This window comes from Prinia subflava, chromosome 23 (assembly GCF_021018805.1).
Source record: "Prinia subflava isolate CZ2003 ecotype Zambia chromosome 23, Cam_Psub_1.2, whole genome shotgun sequence".
Classification (NCBI taxonomy): Eukaryota; Metazoa; Chordata; class Aves; order Passeriformes; family Cisticolidae; genus Prinia; species Prinia subflava.
This window is the reverse complement of record NC_086269.1, coordinates 4,251,375-4,272,566: the sequence shown is the minus strand read 5'-3', so window position 1 is coordinate 4,272,566 and position 21,192 is coordinate 4,251,375. Positions and strand designations below refer to the sequence as shown.

Sequence of the window (21,192 nt, the reverse complement as noted above, 5' to 3'; positions counted from 1 at the left end):
GTGTGAACTGCTCTTTTTGAAGGTCCTGGTACAGGCAGCACAGCTTGAACACCCTCCTGGCTCTTGGCAAAGACTTAAAATGTTAAACCAAGCACAGGAGTGCTCTTGCTGCGGGCAAGAAAAGGGGGGAATTTCTGGGCAATAGAGGATTTTTCATCGTTGGTGCAGAAAGATCATTTTTTAAATTGAGAAATTGGTTCTGGAGTATTTTCTGGGAATGAAAAAACCAACCTATCCCCTGATAGATTAGCTTGACTAATGAGAGGACTGATGGCACCCCCATTCATGGTTATGGGATGCCTTCAGCCACTACCTGTGAAATATGGGCACGTCTTGAATTTACTCACCAGGCGTAATAACACACTTTTCTGAATCGCCATCCAAGTGCATTTTAAGTCAATAGAACAGCCAACATGCTCCAAGCCACCCAGGCAAAGCTAATATTAATCACTGAAGCTTGAGTTTCCAGAGGCCTGGCATTTGAGGAGCAGCTCCTTGGGGCAAATATCTTTTTTCTCACGGAGTAATGCACTCGCAAAATGGATCTTGCCTTTCCTCCCAGCAAAGAGCTACGTGCAGCTCTTTAGCCCAGCTAAACCAGGCTCGGCTCCTGGAGGGATCAGGTTCAAACCTTGCTGCCAAGAGGAAGGTTTGTAAAACCGAATTGAAATAAGGTTGAAAGCGGCCAAGAGAATCGAGGAAAAAGTGGATTAAATCGAGGAAAAAACTGATTAAATCACGGAAAAAACGGATTAAATCGAGGAAAAAACGGATTAAACCGCCTGTCTACAGACATGTGCCTCTGCTCGTGCATTGTGTGCGGCTCTGTGGCTCTCCAGCCGCCTCTGGCTGTGCTCTGTGCTGGTCCTGCTAAATGAGATGCCCCTCCGGAGCCGAGCGGAGTGTGCGTGTTGGGGAGGTGTGAGCACCTCTCTGCATAGGCGCAGCTTTGCAGCCGCCTAATTGCTGCTGCTGGCTCCATTCCGAGGCGGAGCGGGGCCGCTACCGGTGGCTGTGGATGCGTGCGGAGCAGGGGCCGGCTCCGAGGCAGCTGCAGCAGCCTCGCACAGGGCTCAGCATCCCCAACTCCATAGAAACAGCAGCGGGATCGCTGCCGCCCTTAATTGATGCAGGCGGCGGAGGAGCTGCCACCGCTCTGGTAAGTCCACATTTCCCAAGTTACTTTAATCATTCTTCCCTTTTTTTTTTTTTAATTTTTTTTTTTTTTTAATTACACGAAGCCTATTTTCCTAATTTCTTTCCTTTGCTGTTGAAACATTTTCCCCCCAGGCTGCAGCGGGAGGCAGCGTGTGCCCTGGGCTGGTTCCAAGCAGGGCACAGCCCGGCTCGGTGCCGGGGGTGGCCCCGGGAAGGTGCCGCTGCTCCCGGGGCTGCAGGTGTTTGTTCCTTGGCATCCTGGCTGTGCCGGAGTTGCTGCACTCGCTGTGTGCAGCCCGATGCTCTCTCGTGTGTGTGTTCATCGTGCAGGGATGAACCAGACCCACAACGAGGGCTCGTGTCTGCTCCGATTGTTTTATTTAACTGGAGCCTCAGCCACCCTTGGTTTTCATAACTGTTTGCTCTCACTGCTCCCATTTCCAGCTACAAATCGAGTATTCCTCCTCAGGACCCCAGCTTTCCATCTCATCTCGGTTAGGCAGCTTTTTCTACCTTTGATATTTGCTGGTTTCTCTTTCCAAGATGACAATCTGTGTTTCCCCTTCCCATCTGCACGTTGGGAAATCAGGGCTCCAGTGTTTCCATCCAGCGGATCCCCGGCAGAGCAACCGCGCCGGCAGTTGTTGGGGAGAGATGCAATTAAGTCCCTCTGCCATGTGTTGTCTTTAATTATATTTGTACCTTGCAAAATGGCATCCTGGAGGGTCATGGAGGGGGTTTTTGGAGTGATTGTCTATTAACTGGGCATTTTCCCTGCTCAGGGGAGGGAAGAAAGTTCTGCGGGGAGCACGGCGGAGCCGCAGCTGCTGGCTGAGGGTGTCTCTGTGTTTAGTTCAGTTTGTTGTGCTGTAGCAGGTTCATGTTTGACAACATCACAGCAAACTGTGCAGCAGAGCCTGGAGGCAGCACGCCAGGAGCTCCCTCCACACCAGCCCTCTCCAAACCATCCTTAAGGCACACGGCCCTGGAACGTTTGGAATAATAATTGCCCGGCAATTCCAGCCCCTGGTGTTGTAATAATCTGATTTTCTGTGAGTTTGTAGCTGCTGCAAAGAAATGAATATGGTTGTGTGGTACAGTGAGAGGCGACACCTCCTCAGTTTCTCTCTCCAGCTGCAGCACTTCATCTCCTGGATGCTGGTGAGCGTTTACTTGGAGTTATTTGAGCCCAGCTCTGAATCTGGGCTCTGGTCAAAATGCTTATGCTGAAAGAATGGTGAGCTGCAGGGTATGGAGTGGTAGGAGCTGTTGGAAAAGGGCATCTCCGAATCCATTTAATCAATGTGTGGGATCAGGCAGCCCAGCCTGCACACTCCACTGCTGCACAGCAGCACTTTGGAGGGGTTGGAGATCCCTGTCTTGGCTCCCAGCTAATGGAAGCAGCAGCAGCTGCTGATGGCAGGAGCAGAGCCACGGGGAGGAAGTTCCCTCCTCACCCAGGGCAGCTTGAACAAAGAGCTGCTCTGTTCCAAACCTCTGCATTTCGGTGCAGGGTCCCTGTACCAGCCAGGGGCTCCAGGCAGGTGAGTCCTTCCTGGCTGCTCCATCTGAATCCAGCTCTGGATCTGCCAGTGCTGTTCTGCCCGTGGTGTTGGGGGTGTGACAAGTGGAGAGGCACAGAGGAACAGGGACTGCTGTGGCTCTGTGTAGATGTTTTGGGTCTAGGTGGCTCCAGCTGGCAGCTCGAGGGTGCCAGGCTGGGCATCAGCTGGAGCCAGGGCAGTTCTGGAAGAATCCTGCACCTCCAGTTTTGGGGTTCCCATGGGGCAGGCCCAGGCAATAAACTCATCCAGAACGTCTCAGGAGCTCAAGGAGCCCCTCGTGCTGGAGGGGCTCCATGTCCTGGGCAGGGAACAGTCAGGAAACCTCTGGGAAGCTTTTCAGGGCTGCCTTGTCCTATGCCTGGGGCCTTCTGCCCACCCTGGCTGAGGTTTTTGGGGTCCCCAGACTTTGTCCTCTTGTGGAGCCTGGATCCCAGGGTGGGAGATTTCCAGCACTGGGATGGGGAGAGACCCCAGTTCTGCTCCCTGCCAAGCTTCACCCTGAGATCCTTTGAAGGCAGCCTGGTTTTAGGGGGGTTTTGAGCCAAAATGGAGTCTGAGAGGGAGACACAGGGAAGCCTTTCCCCAAAACTGGATCCCACTGTTGGAAGTGAGGGGCAGCAAGGTGGCAGCTCCAGGGTGGAGAATCTGGGCACAGAGGCACTGCTGAACTGGTGTCTCACAGCAGACTTTGATCAAGTTTTTGAAAGGAAATTCCAAGTTCCAGTGGTTTTGGTTGCTCAAGGGAGACAGTGAAAAGCTTTTCCTCGTTCCGTTTGCGTCGCATCCTGAAACGCAGTTGGATTTCTGCAGCCCAGAGGTGCCTGGATCTCCCTGCTTCCCTCTCTGCCCGGCTCTGCTCGGCTCCAGCTCTGGGTAAGAGGCTTCCCCCGTGCTGAGCAGCCTCAGCCAGGCTCCCCTGGCACTCAGGGCTCAGCCCGTGCAGGGTCACAGCCCCGGGGATGAGGATGCTCAGCAGGGATTTAACCCCAGCCCTGCCCACTGCGAGTGCTCAGCACCACCAGGGTTGTTTACAGATGTTGCTACAGCATATTGTGATCAAATGTCATGGGATTAGCACACAGCCTTGTGCCATAATTGCATTCACTGTGGCTTATAATAGTTCATTAGCTTGTCATCAGTTAGGCAGAAAGCAATGACAACTCTTCCTATCACATTTATAATGCTCTAGAGAGCAGCTGATTAAGTCACAAAAGTGACAGAAATCACCAGGGAATGTTTCCTTCGGCTTGAAAAAGTTTTTTTTTTCTCTTTTTTTGTCACTTTTGATAACAGAAATGCTGCGTTTCTGACAGCACAAAGTTCCCCTTTGGGTTGCACACGCCAGCAGAAGTTTCAGTGACAAATCTGCAGCCTGGAGGGAAAGCCCAAATCGGTCAATAGTGGCTGAAAAGTGACATTTTTTTGTCTTCAGGAGCCTGTGCTGGGTCTCCTCCAGCCCAGCCACGTTACTGGGGGTCAGCTCTTGTCCCTGGTGTCTCTCAGCACCGTGTGGAGCCCACAGCCACCAGTGGGGTTGGTGGGTGGTGGTGGGAGAGGGGAGTTCTGTCTGCAGGTCCCTCTGGGGAGGTGAAGCTGAGGAAGGGCTGAGGGCTGTCCATGGTCAGAGCCAGGGTCCAGGAGGGGATCTGGGACATTGGATACTCGGATTTGGTGTGGCAGCCCTGCAGAGATGCAGCTTCTGTGGGGTTTCAGAGCTCTGTTCTGGCTCCTCCTGCCCGGAGAGCCATGCAGTGCTCATCAGCTTTCAGGATTTTTTGCCTTCCCTTTGGGCAATTAACTCTTTCTCCATTCCATTCCAGTGGGAAAAGCACAAGCTCCAGGCCACCAAACTCTCATCTTACCTCAAACCCCTTTCTTTGGTGTATTCTGCACTTTCATTTGGTTGGACTCAATGATCTTTGAGGCATTTTCCAACCTTAGTGATTCTGTGATTTTTAAGTGTTGATTTTTTTTTCCTTTTTTTTGTTACATACATAGGGATGTGAGGTGCCTCACAGTTGTCTCTGCACTTGAAAATCACCTTCGATGTGTCCCTCTGAATTATTACTCTGTTCAGATTCCCCTCTGGTTTTTTAAACTCCCCTGGGGCCTGGAGCAGCTCCCACTCCTGTGTCTGAGAGCGTTTGCCATCAGTCCCCTGGGTGAAAGAAGGACCAAAGCATGAACTGAGGAACACCAGGTGGCAAAGGGTTCGAGAGTGCCTTTTCTCTCTTTAATGCTCTCATTTAATCAGCTCTGTCAGACCATGAGGGGTGATGGTCCCCACCCAGGGACGGGGTGCAGAGGGGATGGGGACAGCACCAGCATCATCCACACCTCTGTGCTCCCTCCCTTGGGCCAAGCAGGAGCTTCAGCTGCAGCCTGGATATGTAGGCAAGGATAAAAACAACTCCCTTTGCTCCCTGCAGGCAGGGCACAGTGCAGGTGACAGCCCGGGGGTGTCCCAGGAGCTCATCCTCTCACAGCCTGGAGCTGCAGGCTCCAGCACGACGTGGGAAAGCCTCGAGGCTGTGGCTGGGGATGCTGGAATAGAACTTTTTTTTCCATGTGCAGATCTATGGTTTAAGCATTTTCCCCCCTTAATTATAACTCGGAGTTGATAAAATTGGGGGATTTGCAAGTATTTGCACTAACGAGCTGAGAGCTGCTACCCAGGACAGCAAATGCTCAGAGAAATGTCCCCAGGGAATGGGCACAGCCCCGAGCCTGCCAGAGCTCCAGGAGAGTTTGAACAGCGCTCCCAGGCATTGTTGGGGTGGGATTTTGGGGTGTCTGTGCAGGGACAGGGATTGGACTGGATGATCCTGGTGAGTCCCTTCCAGCTCAGGATATTCTGTGACTCTAAATTATGCAGCAGTGAAAGGAACACCCTGGCTGAGGCTGTCTGTGTCTCCTGTTCCAGCTCATTTCCCAGCTGCAGAACCACATCCCCACCAGAGGCACAGCCAGCGGTGAGGAAAGCCCTGGCACTGCTCAGTGGAGCCCGTTCTGCTCTTTGCTCTTGGGCCATGGATCAGCCACTGGAATCGCTGGATCCCTGCGAGGTCTCCATGTGAGGGGTTGTCTCCATCCTCAACGTGCAATAATGAGATGGTTTGAGTTTTATAGTCTTATATAATTACTCTCAAAATAGCTTCTGATTCATCCTCCCCTTTGAAGCTTATAGTTTGCATTCTGATAAGCTCTTGCATGGCAGGAACCCTGTGGTAGCAGCAAATTAATTTTTAAGAAGTTTTTTGCTGTCTAACTGAAACTTTGGCACAGGCAGCTGGAGCATTCCTGTCCTGGCTGTCCCAGGATCCATTTCATGGCTGAGTGTGTGCAGGAGATGAGGAGGCTCTGTCGGGGTTCCTGGGGAGCCTGAGCTGTCAGGAGGAGGCTGGTGGGAGCTGATAGTGCAGGACTCAGTGTCCAAGGACTGGGGAAGCACAGGAAAAATCTCATTTAACTTCCAGGGAGCCTCTGTGGCTGGATGGGCCTTGGAGCAGCCTGGGATAGTGGAAGGTGTTCCTGCCCGTGGCAGGAGGGGGAAGGAGATGAGCTTTAAAGCCTCTTCCCACCAAACCATTCCATGATTCCACGATTCTCTGAGTGTCTCCTCCCAGAGCATCTCCCTCCTGAGCATCCCCACCCCTCTGAGCTCGGTGTGATGAGCTGAGTGTGAAAGTGCTCAGCAAACTGTGAGAGGTTGCTTTCCATCCACATTCCCTGTGCTGTCCTCTGTGGAATCACTTGTGGTTGGTGTGGAATAACAAAACAAGGCTTGGGCACGTCCAGAGCAGCTGGGACTGGCTGCCTGCACCTGGACAAACCCGTCCTGAGGTGCTGGGGGTGTGCCCAGAGTGAGGGGGCTCTTTCAGGGTCGTTGTGCAGCCCTGGCCAGCTGAGAGGAGCAGTCAGTGGTTCTTTACTTTCATTACCAAGGGAAAAATCCAGCCTGGTTTGTGAGCAGGGACAGGAGCCAGGGAAGGTCTGGAGCTGTGTCAGGGTGGGTCAGGCTGGATTTCAGGGAAAGGTTTTTCCCCAGAGGGTGCTGGGCACTGCCCAGGCTCCCCAGGGAATGGGCACAGTCCCGAGGCTTCCAGAGCTCCAGGAGAGTTTGAACAGCACTCCAGGGACGCCCAGGGTGGGATTTGGGGGTGTCTGTGCAGGGCAGGGGTTGGACTGGGTGATGCCTACAGTTCCCTTCCAGCTCAGGACATTCTATAATTCTATGATTCTTCTTCTTTCTGGATGGATCACGGCCCCAAGCACTTCTGTGTCTTCATTTCCCTCTGCCCCATCTCTCGGGGTGCAGCACTGCCCTGGCTGGGCTGTGGTCCCTGTCCCCTGAGGGGGCTGCTCTGAGCAGGGTGTGCACAGGGGACAGCCGGTGCTGGCATCACTCCCTGCACAGGAGAAGCTGTGAGGGTTTAAAAAACCCTGTTTGTGACTCAGGGGTGATGGATGGCGTGGGGTGTGCTGCTGCAGGGGGCTCTGCAGCCCTCCTCACCTCCCACACCATGAGACAAGGTCTGAGGGGCAGCAGGAGCTCTGCCCCACCCAAACTGTGCCCTGACCTGGCCCTTCATCACCTGCTGAGAGGCTGGTGAGACATTTCCCCTCTCCAGGACCCACCTGGGCGCTGTTTGAGCAGCAGCTCCCACTGCCAGGCTGCTGTGAAAGGCAAATTGACGGCAGCCAGACTTTGAAGTGACAGCTCCTAATGACTCGTCTAGCTCAGGAATATTTCAGGGCATGTTCCTGTAGCTCCTGCTGCCTGGAGAACACCACCAGCAAATCAAGAACTTGATGAAGTTTCCAATGGCAGCCAAATGGCAGCGAGGAGGGGGCTGAAATGTGGTGACAAAGCCATCAGCGGGGGACTGGCACACAGCCCAGCAGAGAGGGACAGCCACAGAGTGGGCTGGCAGTGCTTTTCTGTCACTGCCATGCCCTGTGCCCACAGCCTGTGAGCCCTGCACACACAGAGCCTGCTGGTGCAGGAGCTGGGGCTGTGCGGGGTGGCAGGGCCAGGCTGCTCTGTTCCATTTGCTCTGCTGCCATTCCCAAGGCTCGGAGAGGGATGAGGAGCTGGCTGAGCGCTGCACGGTGCTGCACTGCAGCTCACCTCTCACCCACAGCAGCATCCCAGGATTTATCAGGCAGCCAGCCTCCTTTCCAGAGCCTTTTCCTTCTTTTCCAAGGGCTCTGCTGGCTGCTGCCCTCCCTGGTGCCCCTCAGGGTTTGCTCCCTGCTGTGTCCCCAAAGGGGACATTCCCTCGTGTCTCTGTGCTGCTTCTGGATGCTGCTGTGGGGTTCATAGATTTGATTTCTGTTCCCTATTCCTTCTTCCAAAGCTGAGCAGCTTTGCTAAATAAACACCTCTGTGTCTGGGCTTTAATGGAACCCTTCCTCCTCCTCCTCCTCCTCCTCCTCCTCCTCCTCCTCTGCTGCTCCTCCCTGCCCTCGCCTCCAAGACCCACCACAGCCCCCCGTGCCCAATTTCTGGCCCTCAGCTCATCAGGCTGGCACTGCTGATGCTCCTCAGTCGAGAGAAAATGAGCTCAGCATTGGTGGGTGCCTCACGGGCTGTGCTGTGGCCCCCCAGCTCCCTGCTCTCCTGGTGGTGATCCATCACTGAGTGCCTGCTCCCGGCACAGCCCTTCAGAAACAGCACAATGCATCCTCACAAACACTCCTGCAGGAGGGGAACGCAGCAGGAAACGCACAGAGAAGCCTGGAGGTATCTGATGGGGTGGTGGGAGCGCTGCTGGGTGAGGGGCACTGGGGAAGCAGCCCCCCAGCCAGAGGGAGGGAGGGGAGCACCATCACCCCTGCCCTGGGCTCTGCCAGCTCCTGGAGCTGCCCTTGCAGGAGCATTCCCTGCTCCAGGCTGCAGCTCAGAACAGCCAGGAGCTGCCTTTGCAGCTGAAGGGATCTCAGCAGGCAGTGAAGCAGCCCGAGCTCTCCCTGATGCCCAGATTTTCCATGGACCACCAGAGAGCTGAGGAGGAAGAAGCTCTCACAGGGAAGAGGCCCCTGGGCTCTTGGCAGGGTCAGGCTGGTGGCAGAAGGTCAGGTCATTATCCCCACCGCCTTGGTGAGGAGCTCCAGGGCCTGAGAAAATATCTGTGCCCTCCCAGGTGACAAGGGAGGAAGGGGACAGCCAGGTGCTGCTGGCATCACCCCCACACTGCACCTCACGGAGAATTTCCAACCTCTTGAACTTCCCCTCGTGCCACTCCAACTTTGTTTAAATGCAACAGGTAGCTGGGATGAGTAATGGCTGCTGGAGTGCTGAGAGAGCCATCAAACATGTTGTGTTTGCTCTGTGGGGAGTGGGTGGAAGGAAAGCTAAATTGCATCTTTGGGATATTAAATATAACTCTGCACATTAAACTCGGAGTTATCCATGAATCTCTTTAATGACAGTGCAAGCTACTTCACAGCAGTAAAAGTCAATGTTGCCACAATTAGACCACTATTGTCTTGCAGTTAATAGACTGCTCTAATCATGGCTTTGTCATATTATTAATCACTTTTGGGCTGGACTTGGCAAATTATCCCCTTTGGGAACTCAGTGTGGGCATTAGGAAGTCAGCAGGGACATCAAGCTGAAAGGCAGCTCGACCAAATCTCTTCATTAGCTCCCATCCAGGATGAAACACAGAAGGGGATTGAGCTGTTCCATGAGTCCATGGATACCAAGGAATGTTTGCCCCTTCCTCAGTTTGCTTTTAGCTTTACAGTTTTAACCTGTAAACCACTTTGTTTCTTTGTCCTACCCTGGGCTGTTTGTCTTTGCTTTAAAGGCAGTAGGGAGTAGAGACCTTGGAAATGCTGCAGTTTGGAGCTTTTTTGTGTGGCAAGGGGTTTGGGTGTTACAAAACCAGTAAAAACACAAACCAAGAAGTCAAGTCAAAGGAGAAAAGGGGTCAATTTGGGGAGAGAATCCAGTCTTGTTTGTGCTCTTGGTATTCCCATCACTGCCAGCTTCAGGTCTTTTCTGTGGTGTTTTGGTAACAAGTGGGTTATAAAATAAACATATAATCAATATATAAGCTCGATGGCTTATCTTAAACATATCAGCTCGAGCAGGTAGATCACAGACTCACAGAATCACAGAATTCTGAGGGGTTGGAGTGACCCTAAAGATCATCTGGTCCCAAATCCCTGCCATGGCTTAGGGACACCTCCCCCTAGACCGGGTTGCTCAAGGTCTTGGCCTGCTTTGAGCACCTCCAGGGATGGATCCTGTCATGCCCATGTCCATCCCTTCCCTCATTGCTCAGGAGGGAGCTCTGTCACTGCTCCCTCAGCCAAAAGCATTTTCCAGCCGGAGGTTCCTCAGGGAAGCAGCGCTGGCTCCCAGGGGAGGCAGCCTGGAAAACAGCCATGTTAATTTGTGTTTGCATCCTGCTTCTTTTAAGCTTTATCTTCTCAATTACAAGTTGTAATAAGACCTATTTTCCAGTTTCCCCCATGCCTCCCGTGGGAACTGGGCGAGGATGGGGGAGCAGCTCTGAGTTCAACAGGACCGGGCTGAGCTGCTGGAGCTGCTCTGCTCTTGTACCACAGCACTCACCTGATAACAAAGTGCCAAATAACTGAATTTTTAAGAGGGAAACAGAACAGAAACACAGTTCCTGTCGTGTTTTTCCCCGGGTGGGACATTGCTCAGAATGATGATGTGACTCTCCCTTGGGAGCAGGTGGGACCTGAGCTGCTCCTGCATTTATCAGAGCCCTTCCTCACTGCTGGATGCAGGCACATCCCTCTTTTCCTTCTCTTCCCCATCCCTCTTTTCCTTCTCTTCCCCACACCTTGGATCCAAACCTTGAAAAAGGGGGGATAATATCAACCAAGGAGCTCATTCTTCCCTGGGCTGAGGTGTCCTTTTGGGGGAACCTGCCTTACCTCCACCCCTGCCAGGAATACCAAAACAGCCTCTGGCCCTGGGGCATTTTCTGTTAGGTGAGGAATTATCTTGTTTTTACAGTTTCTTGTAAGTTAAAGGACATTTAAAAGTATATCATTTTCAATACCAGGTATTTTTTAGAAAATAACTGGTATTTTCAAATTCACAACAGAAATCTCATTAAATCAATGAAGGTCAACTCTGTCCAATTGATATTTAAGTTTAATAAGTCACGAAAAAGTCTTGGAGAATTCAATGTCATCTTCAAACAACCCCAATATTCTAAGCAGGCAGATGCATAAAAACTGTCTGTAAAATCCTGATCCCTTCCACCCGTGCTTTGTGTCAGCTGTCAGAGGAAGGAGTAGGAGGTCATGCATAAAAGTATCTGTGAATCCTGTCAGATGCATTATGAATGCCAGCCCTGCAAAGAGTGACAGGAACCAGGATCTTTCTCAAGCTGGCAACAGGTTTTCTGAAAGGATAATTGATTATTTCTGATGGTTTCCATTAATGAGCCTGGTGTGCTGGCAGAGACATGCAGCCTATAAAACTCCTTGGAATGGGTGGAAATATCTTTAAAAAATCTTCTCTGTCACGCAGCAATTCCCAGCAGTGAGAGGTTCTGCATTGCAATGATTTCCTTTGTACCAACACAGACGTATTTGCAAAAAGTCCAGGTTCTTGAGTTTTCTTATGAATGTTTGACACTGAGTTTCCTGGGCACAATTCCAAGATTGAACTCAAAGGATAGGGGAGTGGAACCTCTGTGCTCCTGGCTTTGGTGAGAATACATTTAGGCAAATCTCTGGGGAAGCTCTGCTGTTGACTGGTACAACCTTATTTATTATTGAGTAAGATGAGATCTGTTTATTCACCCCAGCAGCGATCTGTGTTTCCACCTCGCAGCTACAACAGAAAATAAATGACCTGTACAGGAGGCTGGGAAGGAAAAGAGAAGTTGCAAAAACCTCTGGGTGATGTTTATCCTTCCCATCCCAGCCCTTCCCTTCGAGCCAAAGGGAGCTTTGCCTGCTGGATTTGCCAGGCTCAGATTTTGTGGAAAAACAAAATCCTCCAGGATATCAGGAACAACAGATGGCTTCCCAGGCGCTGTGCAGGGCTGGCTCGTTCGGGTGTGGATTCACATTTTGTGTCTAGTGCTGCCTGGAGATTTCACTTTCGGGAGCTGGCGCAAGAATCCCAAATTTGCAGTGGCACTCCCAGAGAGACCCGAGCAAAATTTGGTGACACAAATGTGCTGCTGAGCACTTTTCTGTCACTGTTCACCGGTGGTGGGGGGGGGGGTTGTTGTTTAATTGTGATTTTGGGGTTTTTTCCCCATAATTTTTAAATTCAGCTATTTATTCAAGATTAAAAACATAGCCTTTCCTCATATTTCAGAGATTTTTCTCAGCCTTAACATCAAGGCAAGGTTAGATGGGGGGTCTGAGCAACCTGGTCTGGTGGAAAGTGTCCTTGCCCATGACAGGGGTGGAATGAGATGATCTTCAAGGTTCCTTCCAACCCAAACCATCCTGTGATTTTATGATTAAATGCCTTATTACAGCTTTACAAAACTAAACTTTATGATCAGAGGGAGCAGAAGGTGTTTTATGGCTCCTGTTTAAGGTAAAGCACATCAGGAATCCCATTTAGAGCAGCTGTGATGCAGCACACAGGAGGAGCTCAGAGATGCACAGGGCACCCTCCCCATTTCTTGGGGCTCACGGGGGGAATTCAAATTCACACAAAACATTTATGGTCCAAGAATAGACATAAATAGGGTGAGTAAGAGGTAATGTTTGTTCCATATAAACTTTGGGGGGTTTTGGTGTGTTTTGTTTGTCTTTCTGCCCTGACTTGCACTTGGGTAATTTAAGGAGTGTGGCTTTACTGGGCACTACAAACACCACAGCAGAAAATCAAGGAATTGTCCATGAGCTGAAAGCAATCCATGATGGAATTGCCCTTACTGCAGACTTACCTCCAGAACCAAACCTGCCTCCACCATCAGGGACTGCTGTTCCTTGGGTTCCTGATCTCTGGGAGTTTTGGGCTGGATGAGAGTCTGGGAATTAATACACTGCAGGAAAGGAAGCAAAAATAGCCAATGTTTTCTCTTTGTGCAGTGCTGTGAATCATTTCACAGCCTGGATGATGTACATATATATGTGTGTATATATATATATATATTTATACACACACACATATATATATATTCCATTTTCCATTTTTCCTGATTCGTCAGCCACACATATGGAAGCTCTTTCCAGAAAAAGACTGAAATACAGCACACATGAGGTAAAAGTGTCTCAGAGCATCAGAGCACACACACAGCTCCTGTGCTGTTCAGAGTGAGGAAGACTGCGTAGTACTTCCTCTAGAAACTCCTGCTACGTTTGGTTTCTCTGCATCAGCACCTTGTGATTATTTTTCCTTTGCTGTTGGTATTTACCTTTTATTCCCTATGGCACATCTGTCCAGATGTGGGTGCTGATAATACAGGAACAATGCAATTCCAGGGCCCTGGCAGATGGGTTTTTTCATTCCTGTGCCTGAGCAGCTGTGACACGAAGCAAAAAGGCACTTTCTGTGCTACAGCACCCGAGCCTGTTTCTGTAATGGAATTGTGCACGTCTTCTTGGTTTCAGACTCAGCAGTTTGCTGATGCCACAGAGCAGACCAAGGATGGTATTTTATAGGCAGTTTAAGCATCAGGGTGTAAAACCTCACATCTCTGCCATATGGAGACACCCATTTTCCCCCCAGGTGTGTCCCGAGCCTGTCAGGGGGTGCTCACTTGGACTTGGCTCCGGCTCGAAGAATATTCTAAACTCTCCATTAGCTGTGATTTAAGTCAGTTTGGACCATTTCTTCCTTTTACTTCTGATGTCCTCACCATCTGTCCGTTCTTTTCCTCTCCCCCGCCCCTCCCTGCCCCTCCCTGTCTCCCCCAGAGCTCTCCGTCAGCCTCCTCGCGGTGATCGTGGTCGTGTGCGGCCTGGCCCTGGTGGCAGCGTTCGTCTTTCTCTTCTGGAAGCTGTGCTGGGTCCCCTGGAGGAGCAAGGCCCTGTCCTCCCACCCGGCCGTGCTGCGGGGCGAGGGCGGCATGGCAGACAAGCTCAAGGACACGGGGGCCATCAGCGTCCTGGAGGCGGCCGTGAAGATCAGCCACACCTCGCCGGACATCCCCGCAGAGGTGCAGATGTCCATGAGGGAGCACCTGATGAGGCGCACGCGGATCCAGAGGCAGACCACGGAGCCAGCGTCCTCCACCAGGTGAGGGTTGGGGTGGGAGGGGTGGGATGGGATGGGATGGGATGGGATGGGATGGGATGGGATGGGATGGGATGGGATGGGATGGGACGGCACGGCACGGCACGGCACGGCACGGCACGGCACGGCACGGCACGGCACGGCACGGCACGGCACGGCACGGCATGGGGTTGATGGGATGGGATAGGGTGGGGTGGGGTTTGATGGGATTGATGGGATGGGATGCTCAGCCTGGAGGAGCCTGAGGTTGGAGTTCATCATCGGCCACAGCTCCGATCTCTGCTCACTGTGACAAGGACAGGACCCAGGGAATGGCTGGAGCTGGGTCAGAGGAGGTTTAGGTTGGATATCAGGAAAGGTTCCTCCCCCAGAGGGTGCTGGCACTGCCCAGGCTCCCCAGGGAATGGGCACGGCCCCGAGGCTGCCAGAGCTCCAGGAGAGCTTGGACACCGCTCCAGGGATGCCAGGGTGGGATTTTGGGGTGTCTGTGCAGGGGTAAGAGCTGGACTGGATGATCCTTGTGGGTCCCCTCCAGCTCAGGATATTCCCTGATTCTGCTGGGTGGGGAGGGGTGCTCAGCAGGGACACTGCTCTGTGAGCAGCTGCAGAGGTGGGAGGATTGTTGGATGGAGCCAGAGGTTCAGATACCATCAGGGAGACTAAAGAGACCCCCTGCACACCAGATTACTGTCCAAAGCTTGGCCATTAACCAGTGAACGTGTTAAGACTGGCTCACCGTGGCTCTTTTAAAAAATCAGGGATTCGAGCCCTGTTACTGCAACCTGACCTCATTGTGTCAAGTCACCCGCACGCTTCGGCCACTTTAATTTTGTTCCAACATGAGAGGCAGGCTGAAGTATCAATGATGTACCCTGTCAGACAGGATTAGACCTTTTGGCTCTCTCTTGCTGTTGTGGCTCCTGGCAGAAACAATTAGATCAGCACAATTGATGGATCGCTGGCTGCGGAGGGCCAGAGCCAGCTGAGCTCGGTGCCTGTGCTCAGATGGGGACAGAGACATCAACATCATCCTCAGGAAGCCAGGGAAAGGCTGTGTGAACCTTGGGACACCCCCTCAGCACGGATACTGAGGAGAGATTTAGGTTAGATGTTAGAAAGGGGCTCTTTACTTGGAGTTTGCCCAGGTCTGCCCAGAGGAGCTGTGGCTGCCCCATCCCTGGAAGTGTCCAAGGCCAGGCTGGAGCAACCTGGGACAGTGGAAGCTGCCCCTGCCCATGGCTGGGGGTGGAATGAGGTGAACTTTGAGGTTCCTTTCCAACACAAACCATTCTGTGAAACGCAGCCTCTCTCCTTGACACAGAAGGCGGTGAAACGAGGACAGGAGAGAGGGATCACAGGGTTCTGGCTGTGCCCCAGCACTTCTGTTTGCCTCGCTGGCCGTGCCTGGGATGTGCACAGGAGTGTGGCAGGGAAATCAGGCACTGCTCAGAAAATTGGCTGCCCTTTTGCAGGATTAGTGAGGCACCAGTGGCAGCCCCCTGTTTGAAGGAGCTGAGTTAGATCAGCACGGTGCCACCCGCGTTTGTGAGCCACACTCTTTTATTTATCCTCACTGCTTTTTGAGCAGCTGATTACCTCTCTGCATGCACAGGCTCCTTCTGCTTTTATTACACCTTTCCAGCAGAGGAGGAAAAAACCCTCAGCCAGCCTGAATCAGGACAAACAAAAGTGGGACTTGGCTGTATGTGGGCAGGTTTCAAACCCACTTTCTCCTTGGCAGGTTCCTCTGATTCACAGCCCAGCCTAACCCTGTGCAAAATATCCCCGAGGAACCTGCCAAGGTCTCCAAGCATCACGTATCACTGAAAGCTAATGCTCTGGCTGTAGAGTTCTTAGTTTGGTTAAATAACTCTGTAAACTGCTCTTGTAAACACCAGATAATCTGAAATAATGCCCTCAGTCCACAGAAAGCTTTTATGCTTTGTTCAGATAAAGCTCTGCTTACATGCAGCTTGTGCTGGAGGAGAGCTCAAGGCAAGAGATGCTTCCCAACGAGGCTGTGCCTCCCTCCCTGTCAACAATTATCTATCAGCTCCTGATGAGTCTGTTGGAAAAGTCTGGAAGCAGCAATACCCAGCAAAGCCAGGCTGGACAGGGCTTGGAGCAAGCTGATCTAGGGGAAGTGTCCCTGCCCGTGGCAGGGGATGCAGTGAGATGAGCTTTAAAACCCTCAGAACCCAAACCATTCTGTGGTTCCATGAATAAAGCCTCACCTTCTGAACTGGCTGTGGTTCTCTCACCAAAAATAAAAAGCAAAAAAAGGTGGTTTTGTTGTTTTGGGTTTTTTTTTTTGTCTGAGAGAGTTTAGTGCCAGTATCTTGGAAGTGTAAGGACGGTGGGAAAGCCTCCACGTGGTGCTGTGATGTGGGGAAGGAGTTGTTGGGGCCCATCTGTTCAGCTGTGGGCTGTGACTCGTGCCACAGGTGAGAAAACACGGCTTGTGGCAAATACTCTGCAGTTTAAGAAATCCACAGGATTGAAGCTTTTTTGGATGTGTTCCCCTCTGTTCACCTCCATGGCACACACAGTTTCAGTGCAGAGGTCAGGAGCACCTACAGAACTCATTCCGTGCTCTCACATTCCGAGTCCGGGGGTGGGAAAGGAGAGCCATGTCCTTGGAAACCCACTGTGGGTGTCTCCCTGCTGCAGGCACATCTCCTTCAAGAGGCACCTGCCCCGGCAGATGCACGTGTCCAGCCTGGACTACGGCCTGGAGCCGCCGGCCGTGGCCGAGCAGCCCACCAGCATCGGCCGCATCAAGCCCGAGCTCTACAAGCAGAAGACCGTGGACACCGAGGACCCCAAGAAGGGGGCAGAGAAAACCTGTGGGAAGATCAACTTCACCCTCAAGTACGACTACGAGAGTGAGACGCTGACCGTCCGGATCCTCAGGGCTTTTGACTTGCCAGCCAAAGACTTGTGCGGCAGCTCGGACCCCTACGTGAAGATCTACCTCCTGCCCGACCGCAAGCGCAAGTTCCAGACGCGCGTGCACAGGAAGACCCTGAACCCCACCTTCGACGAGTCCTTCCACTTCCCCGTGCCCCACGAGGAGCTGGCCAGCAGGAAGCTCCACCTGAGCGTCTTTGACTTTGACAGGTTCTCCAGGCATGACATGATAGGAGAGGTTATCCTGGAGAACCTGTTCGAGGACTCGGACCTCTCCCGGGAGACCTCCGTCTGGAGGGACATCCAGTACGCCACGACGGTGAGTGTCTGCTGGGCAGGCTGGGGGGTTCTGTGCAGGGGTCAGCCCTTGGTGGCTCCCAGCTGGGCGGGTTCCTTGCCCCCTGTTAGCCCCATGGCCCACGTGCACATTGTGATGCCTTGGAGTGGCTACCTGGAGCAGAGGCTGGACAGAGCTAAGAGGATAAAGTGGGTGTTTGTTAAAGGCCTTCAACAGATGCACCCTGGGCAGTCAAAAGCCTCCCAGAGGCTACATCCAAGATGGATGATTGTCATCAGTTTCTCAGACAGATACAAGTTTGGTCTGTTTGCATATCTGGGATTAATTCTTCAATTACAGCTTCATCTAATTAAGAATATTCCCCTGGTTCGCTTCTGCCCCCCCCCCCCATTCACTTTTGTTTATACTTTTCAGGGCCTGGGGCAGAGGGTGTCCTTTGTTCTCAGGCCTGGAGGGATTGTTTTGTCTGCCCAAAATGTGAAGAGGCTTTACTGACACTCTGTATGGAGTTCAGAGTTATGCACTGATGCAGTACAGGATCTGAAAAATATAAAAGCTGAAAGTTTAAGGCATCCCATGATCACAGCAAGGAAGAGCTCTGCGCTCTTCCAGCACCAGCCCCTTGGATGTGCTGCTGGCAACTCTTCCAGAGCTGGGTTTGGGTCGTTTAGTAGTTCTGTTGAATTCCCTGTGGAAGAGAAGCCAAACCTCAGAGAGGAAAATTCCCAGCCCCTTCCATGTCACAGGGAGCTGGCAGGAGAAGCCAAGTGCCCACACTGATCACTGAGTGCAGAGCAGTGACATTAACCTCTCCATAATCACTGTCTGCTCCTCCACTGCCCTCCCAGGAGGATCTGGCTGGTCCCCAGGGCGAATGAACAATTGACCTGCTCTGCAGCTGGACACCGAATCAGCCTTTGCCATTGTCATTTCACATTGTTATTTCTGAGGCTGAGAGATGAGACATCCCCACCCCTGTGGCTGGCAGCGTGGGCCCTGTCACATCTTTCCTGGTGACTGGCAGAATGCCACAACTTGCAAAAATCTGTCCTGCAGCTTCCCTCGTAGCTCAAATCATAGCTTTGCTCCCCTGCTTTCTGTGCCGAGGAAGGAACTGTCAAACTCAAATATTTATTTGTATTTATGGGCAGCAGTGCCAGAAGACATTTGCTTTGTAACTCTGGTGCTCTTTTTCCCAACACCGTGTTCCCCACCAGCTGCACATCACCCTGGAAGGTGGCTCAGGGGCTGGAGCTGTCCTGGGAGGGCACAGGTTGATTTGTTGTCTTATTTTCTTCATGTTAGAGCTGGGATTAATACACAGCAGTCGCAGTTTCCTGTTCAGACTCAGTGTTTATTAATTCTTATCTATATTACAGCCTCAGGAGTTGTGAGTTCTAGCTAACAAGGTAGGAAATGGAGGTGTCTCTAACTCTTTCCAAGTTTATTTAAGCACTAATTGACCAATAATGAGGTGACATCCATGTTATTTATACTTTTGGCCCAATAATGACCACCCAAGGACTGCAATGTGGCCCATTTTCACCCAATTAGAAAAAAACACCCCAAACCATGAAGAAGAAGGTGAAGAAGAAGGACTCAGACAATGCCCAAAATCCTCCATATTGCTTTATATATATTAGTACATACTAAAACTTTAAATCCTAAGTTTTGCACCCCGTGACATTGCACACTTCTGTTCAAAGCACACACCCACAACCCCAGTGCTGTCACTCAGTTTTGGAAGCCTGTTCCACGGTCTCAGGTCACATGTGGTGCTCGCTTGAGGATCAACATTTTAGCACAGAAAGTCTGAAATTCTCAGCCTCCAGGGCTCCAACAGCTCAGGGGCTGGAGCTGTCCTGGGAGGGCAGGGAGAGCCTGGGGGTGCAGGGGTGGAGGTGGTGCCTGCCAGGCTCCCTGGGGCAGCACTGGCAGCTGGGGGCTGCTGCTCTGCTGCCTTGTAGTGGTTTGAAAGCAAAGCCAGTGAGGCTCCAAGTCAGAAATAAAATTTAATAGAGAGAACAAACAACAAGAAAGGTAAAAATAAAGTAAAAATAAAATAAAATAAATGCAATAGTACAAAGGAGCACTGACAGAGTCAGAATGCAAACCTGGCACCCTGTTGGTCAGGGTGTTGGAATCAGCCCACAGTGAGTCCTCCCACAGTGACAGATGTGGCTCTGTTGGAGCAGAGATGATCCTCAAGAAAGGGTCCAGTCATCCTCTGGGAATTCAGTGGGAACGGCTCCCTTGGTGTTTGGGATTGCTGTTTTATCCCGCTGGAAAGGCTTTGGCTCCTCTCACTGGGTGGAGCATCCCACAGTGGGATGAGGTGATGTTATCAGTCCTGTGAGAGCCTTCAATGGCCCATTCACAGGAGATGTCCCTTGGAGCAGGGTGGAGGAAGAGATAAGGAGGCCCTGCCTTATCTGGTGTTATCAGGTGTCCCATTAACAGAAGGCATCCACCCTCTTCCCCCCCTAGAGTTACAAGAGATAAGGAACAATATCTCCCAACCGACTTCAACAGATGAAAACAGAATACACATTTTGGTTACATTTTTCAACCCAGGACAGACTTTTGAGCATCTTGCCTGGGAGGGCTGCGGGAAGGAGGTGCAGGATCAGCCCTGAGGAAAGCAACAGTCTGAGCTAGCAGGGTCAAGCTCACAGCTCTGGGCTTCCACCCTGCAAACAGCCACGGCTGCTGTGGCTGATGGATGGTAATGAAAGCAGAAATGCTGGCACAGAGGCAGGCAGGCACCAGGCACATCCTTCACCCGGGGAGGGGCTGCTGCAAGGGGGGCAAAGTGCTCCTGATGCGCTGATCCTCCTGGAGGAACCTGCCTGTTGGTTCTGCAAGCAACAGTGGATGTTTCCTTGGCTAAATAATCTCATTTAATGAGGGGAAAACCCCACAAAAGCAGGTGGAGATACATCAGCAGAAGGGTTGTTGAGGGAAAAGCCTCCAGAGGAGGTGTGAGGGGAGCAGAGCCAACCCCATGCCCAAGGTGTGCCCAGCAGCCACAGACACGTCCAGCACCACGCTTGGCTCCATCCCCTCGTCCTCTCCGTGCCATTCTTAAGGAATGTGTTGCTCCTGGAACATCTCAGCCAGCTGTAGCACACCCAAGGACATTTCTGCTTAATCACAATTGAGAAGGGTAAATACAGTTTGCATAAAACCCCGAGAAAGCTCTGGGTGCCTAATAATGCATGAGATCAGTGGTGTGGGTAAGAGGGTAGGAACACACTTAAGCACTGATCTGGTCAAATAGCCAGCACTCAGCTACTTAATTAATGACTCTACAGCTTGTGAATCAGGGAAACATCTTTGGTTTCAGGTCTATTGATTCAGAGCTTCCATTATTTCCTAAAAGGTACTGATATGAATTTTGGAAATGTCCCAATGTCTATAATCTGCAAGAAAATAATGTACCCACAGGACACACTTTGCTCTCTTGTATTTATGGTTGCAAAGAAAAATCTCTTGACCTGATACAATGAGGTCAAAGAACAATTTATGTTCATTTTTTACCCTGAGTGGGTCCTCTCAGTGCAAGGAGAGGAACAGAACATGAGATAGTGTCCAGAGGGTGCTCTCACCATCTCACACAGGGCTGCTCTCTCCTGACATCTTGTCCAAGGTCTCCTGCCCTCATCCCTCCCACACCAACTAAGAACAAAGAATGCATGAAAGAACAGATCCAATCAAAATTTTATATAATATTCATTAGTATTCTGCACATCTAAGTGGAATAAAGATTTAATCTTTGCCTTACCTGAGAATGAGCAGGAAATAATTTGGCAAAAACCTCATCCATCAACAAGATATATTCCCCTAACACTTAGAAAAGCTTTAAGTGCATTTACTTGTCTTTCTAGTTCCATCACTCTACTCCTAACAGCCACAATTTCTTTTCAGCAGATCATTATATCACATTGAAAGGAATCAAACACACTGTTTCCAAAAATAAACGGGTTGTTTGCTCTACAGATGTGGGATCTGTATGTAGAAAATAAGATTTTTTTTTTTTAAATCCATTTTTAGAAGGTGTT

At 51.3% G+C, this 21,192-nt stretch overlaps 1 protein-coding gene across 1 annotated transcript in view; it reads left to right on the top strand.

Moving 5' to 3' along the window:
- SYT6 (synaptotagmin 6) overlaps positions 1-21,192 on the top strand; it is a 38,065-nt gene that overhangs the window by 5,460 nt on the left and 11,413 nt on the right. The window contains exons 2-3 of the mRNA XM_063418360.1: positions 13,605-13,926; positions 16,594-17,152. Of these exons, the coding sequence (XP_063274430.1) occupies positions 13,605-13,926; positions 16,594-17,152 (881 nt within the window). The remainder of the gene's footprint in view (positions 1-13,604; positions 13,927-16,593; positions 17,153-21,192) is intronic.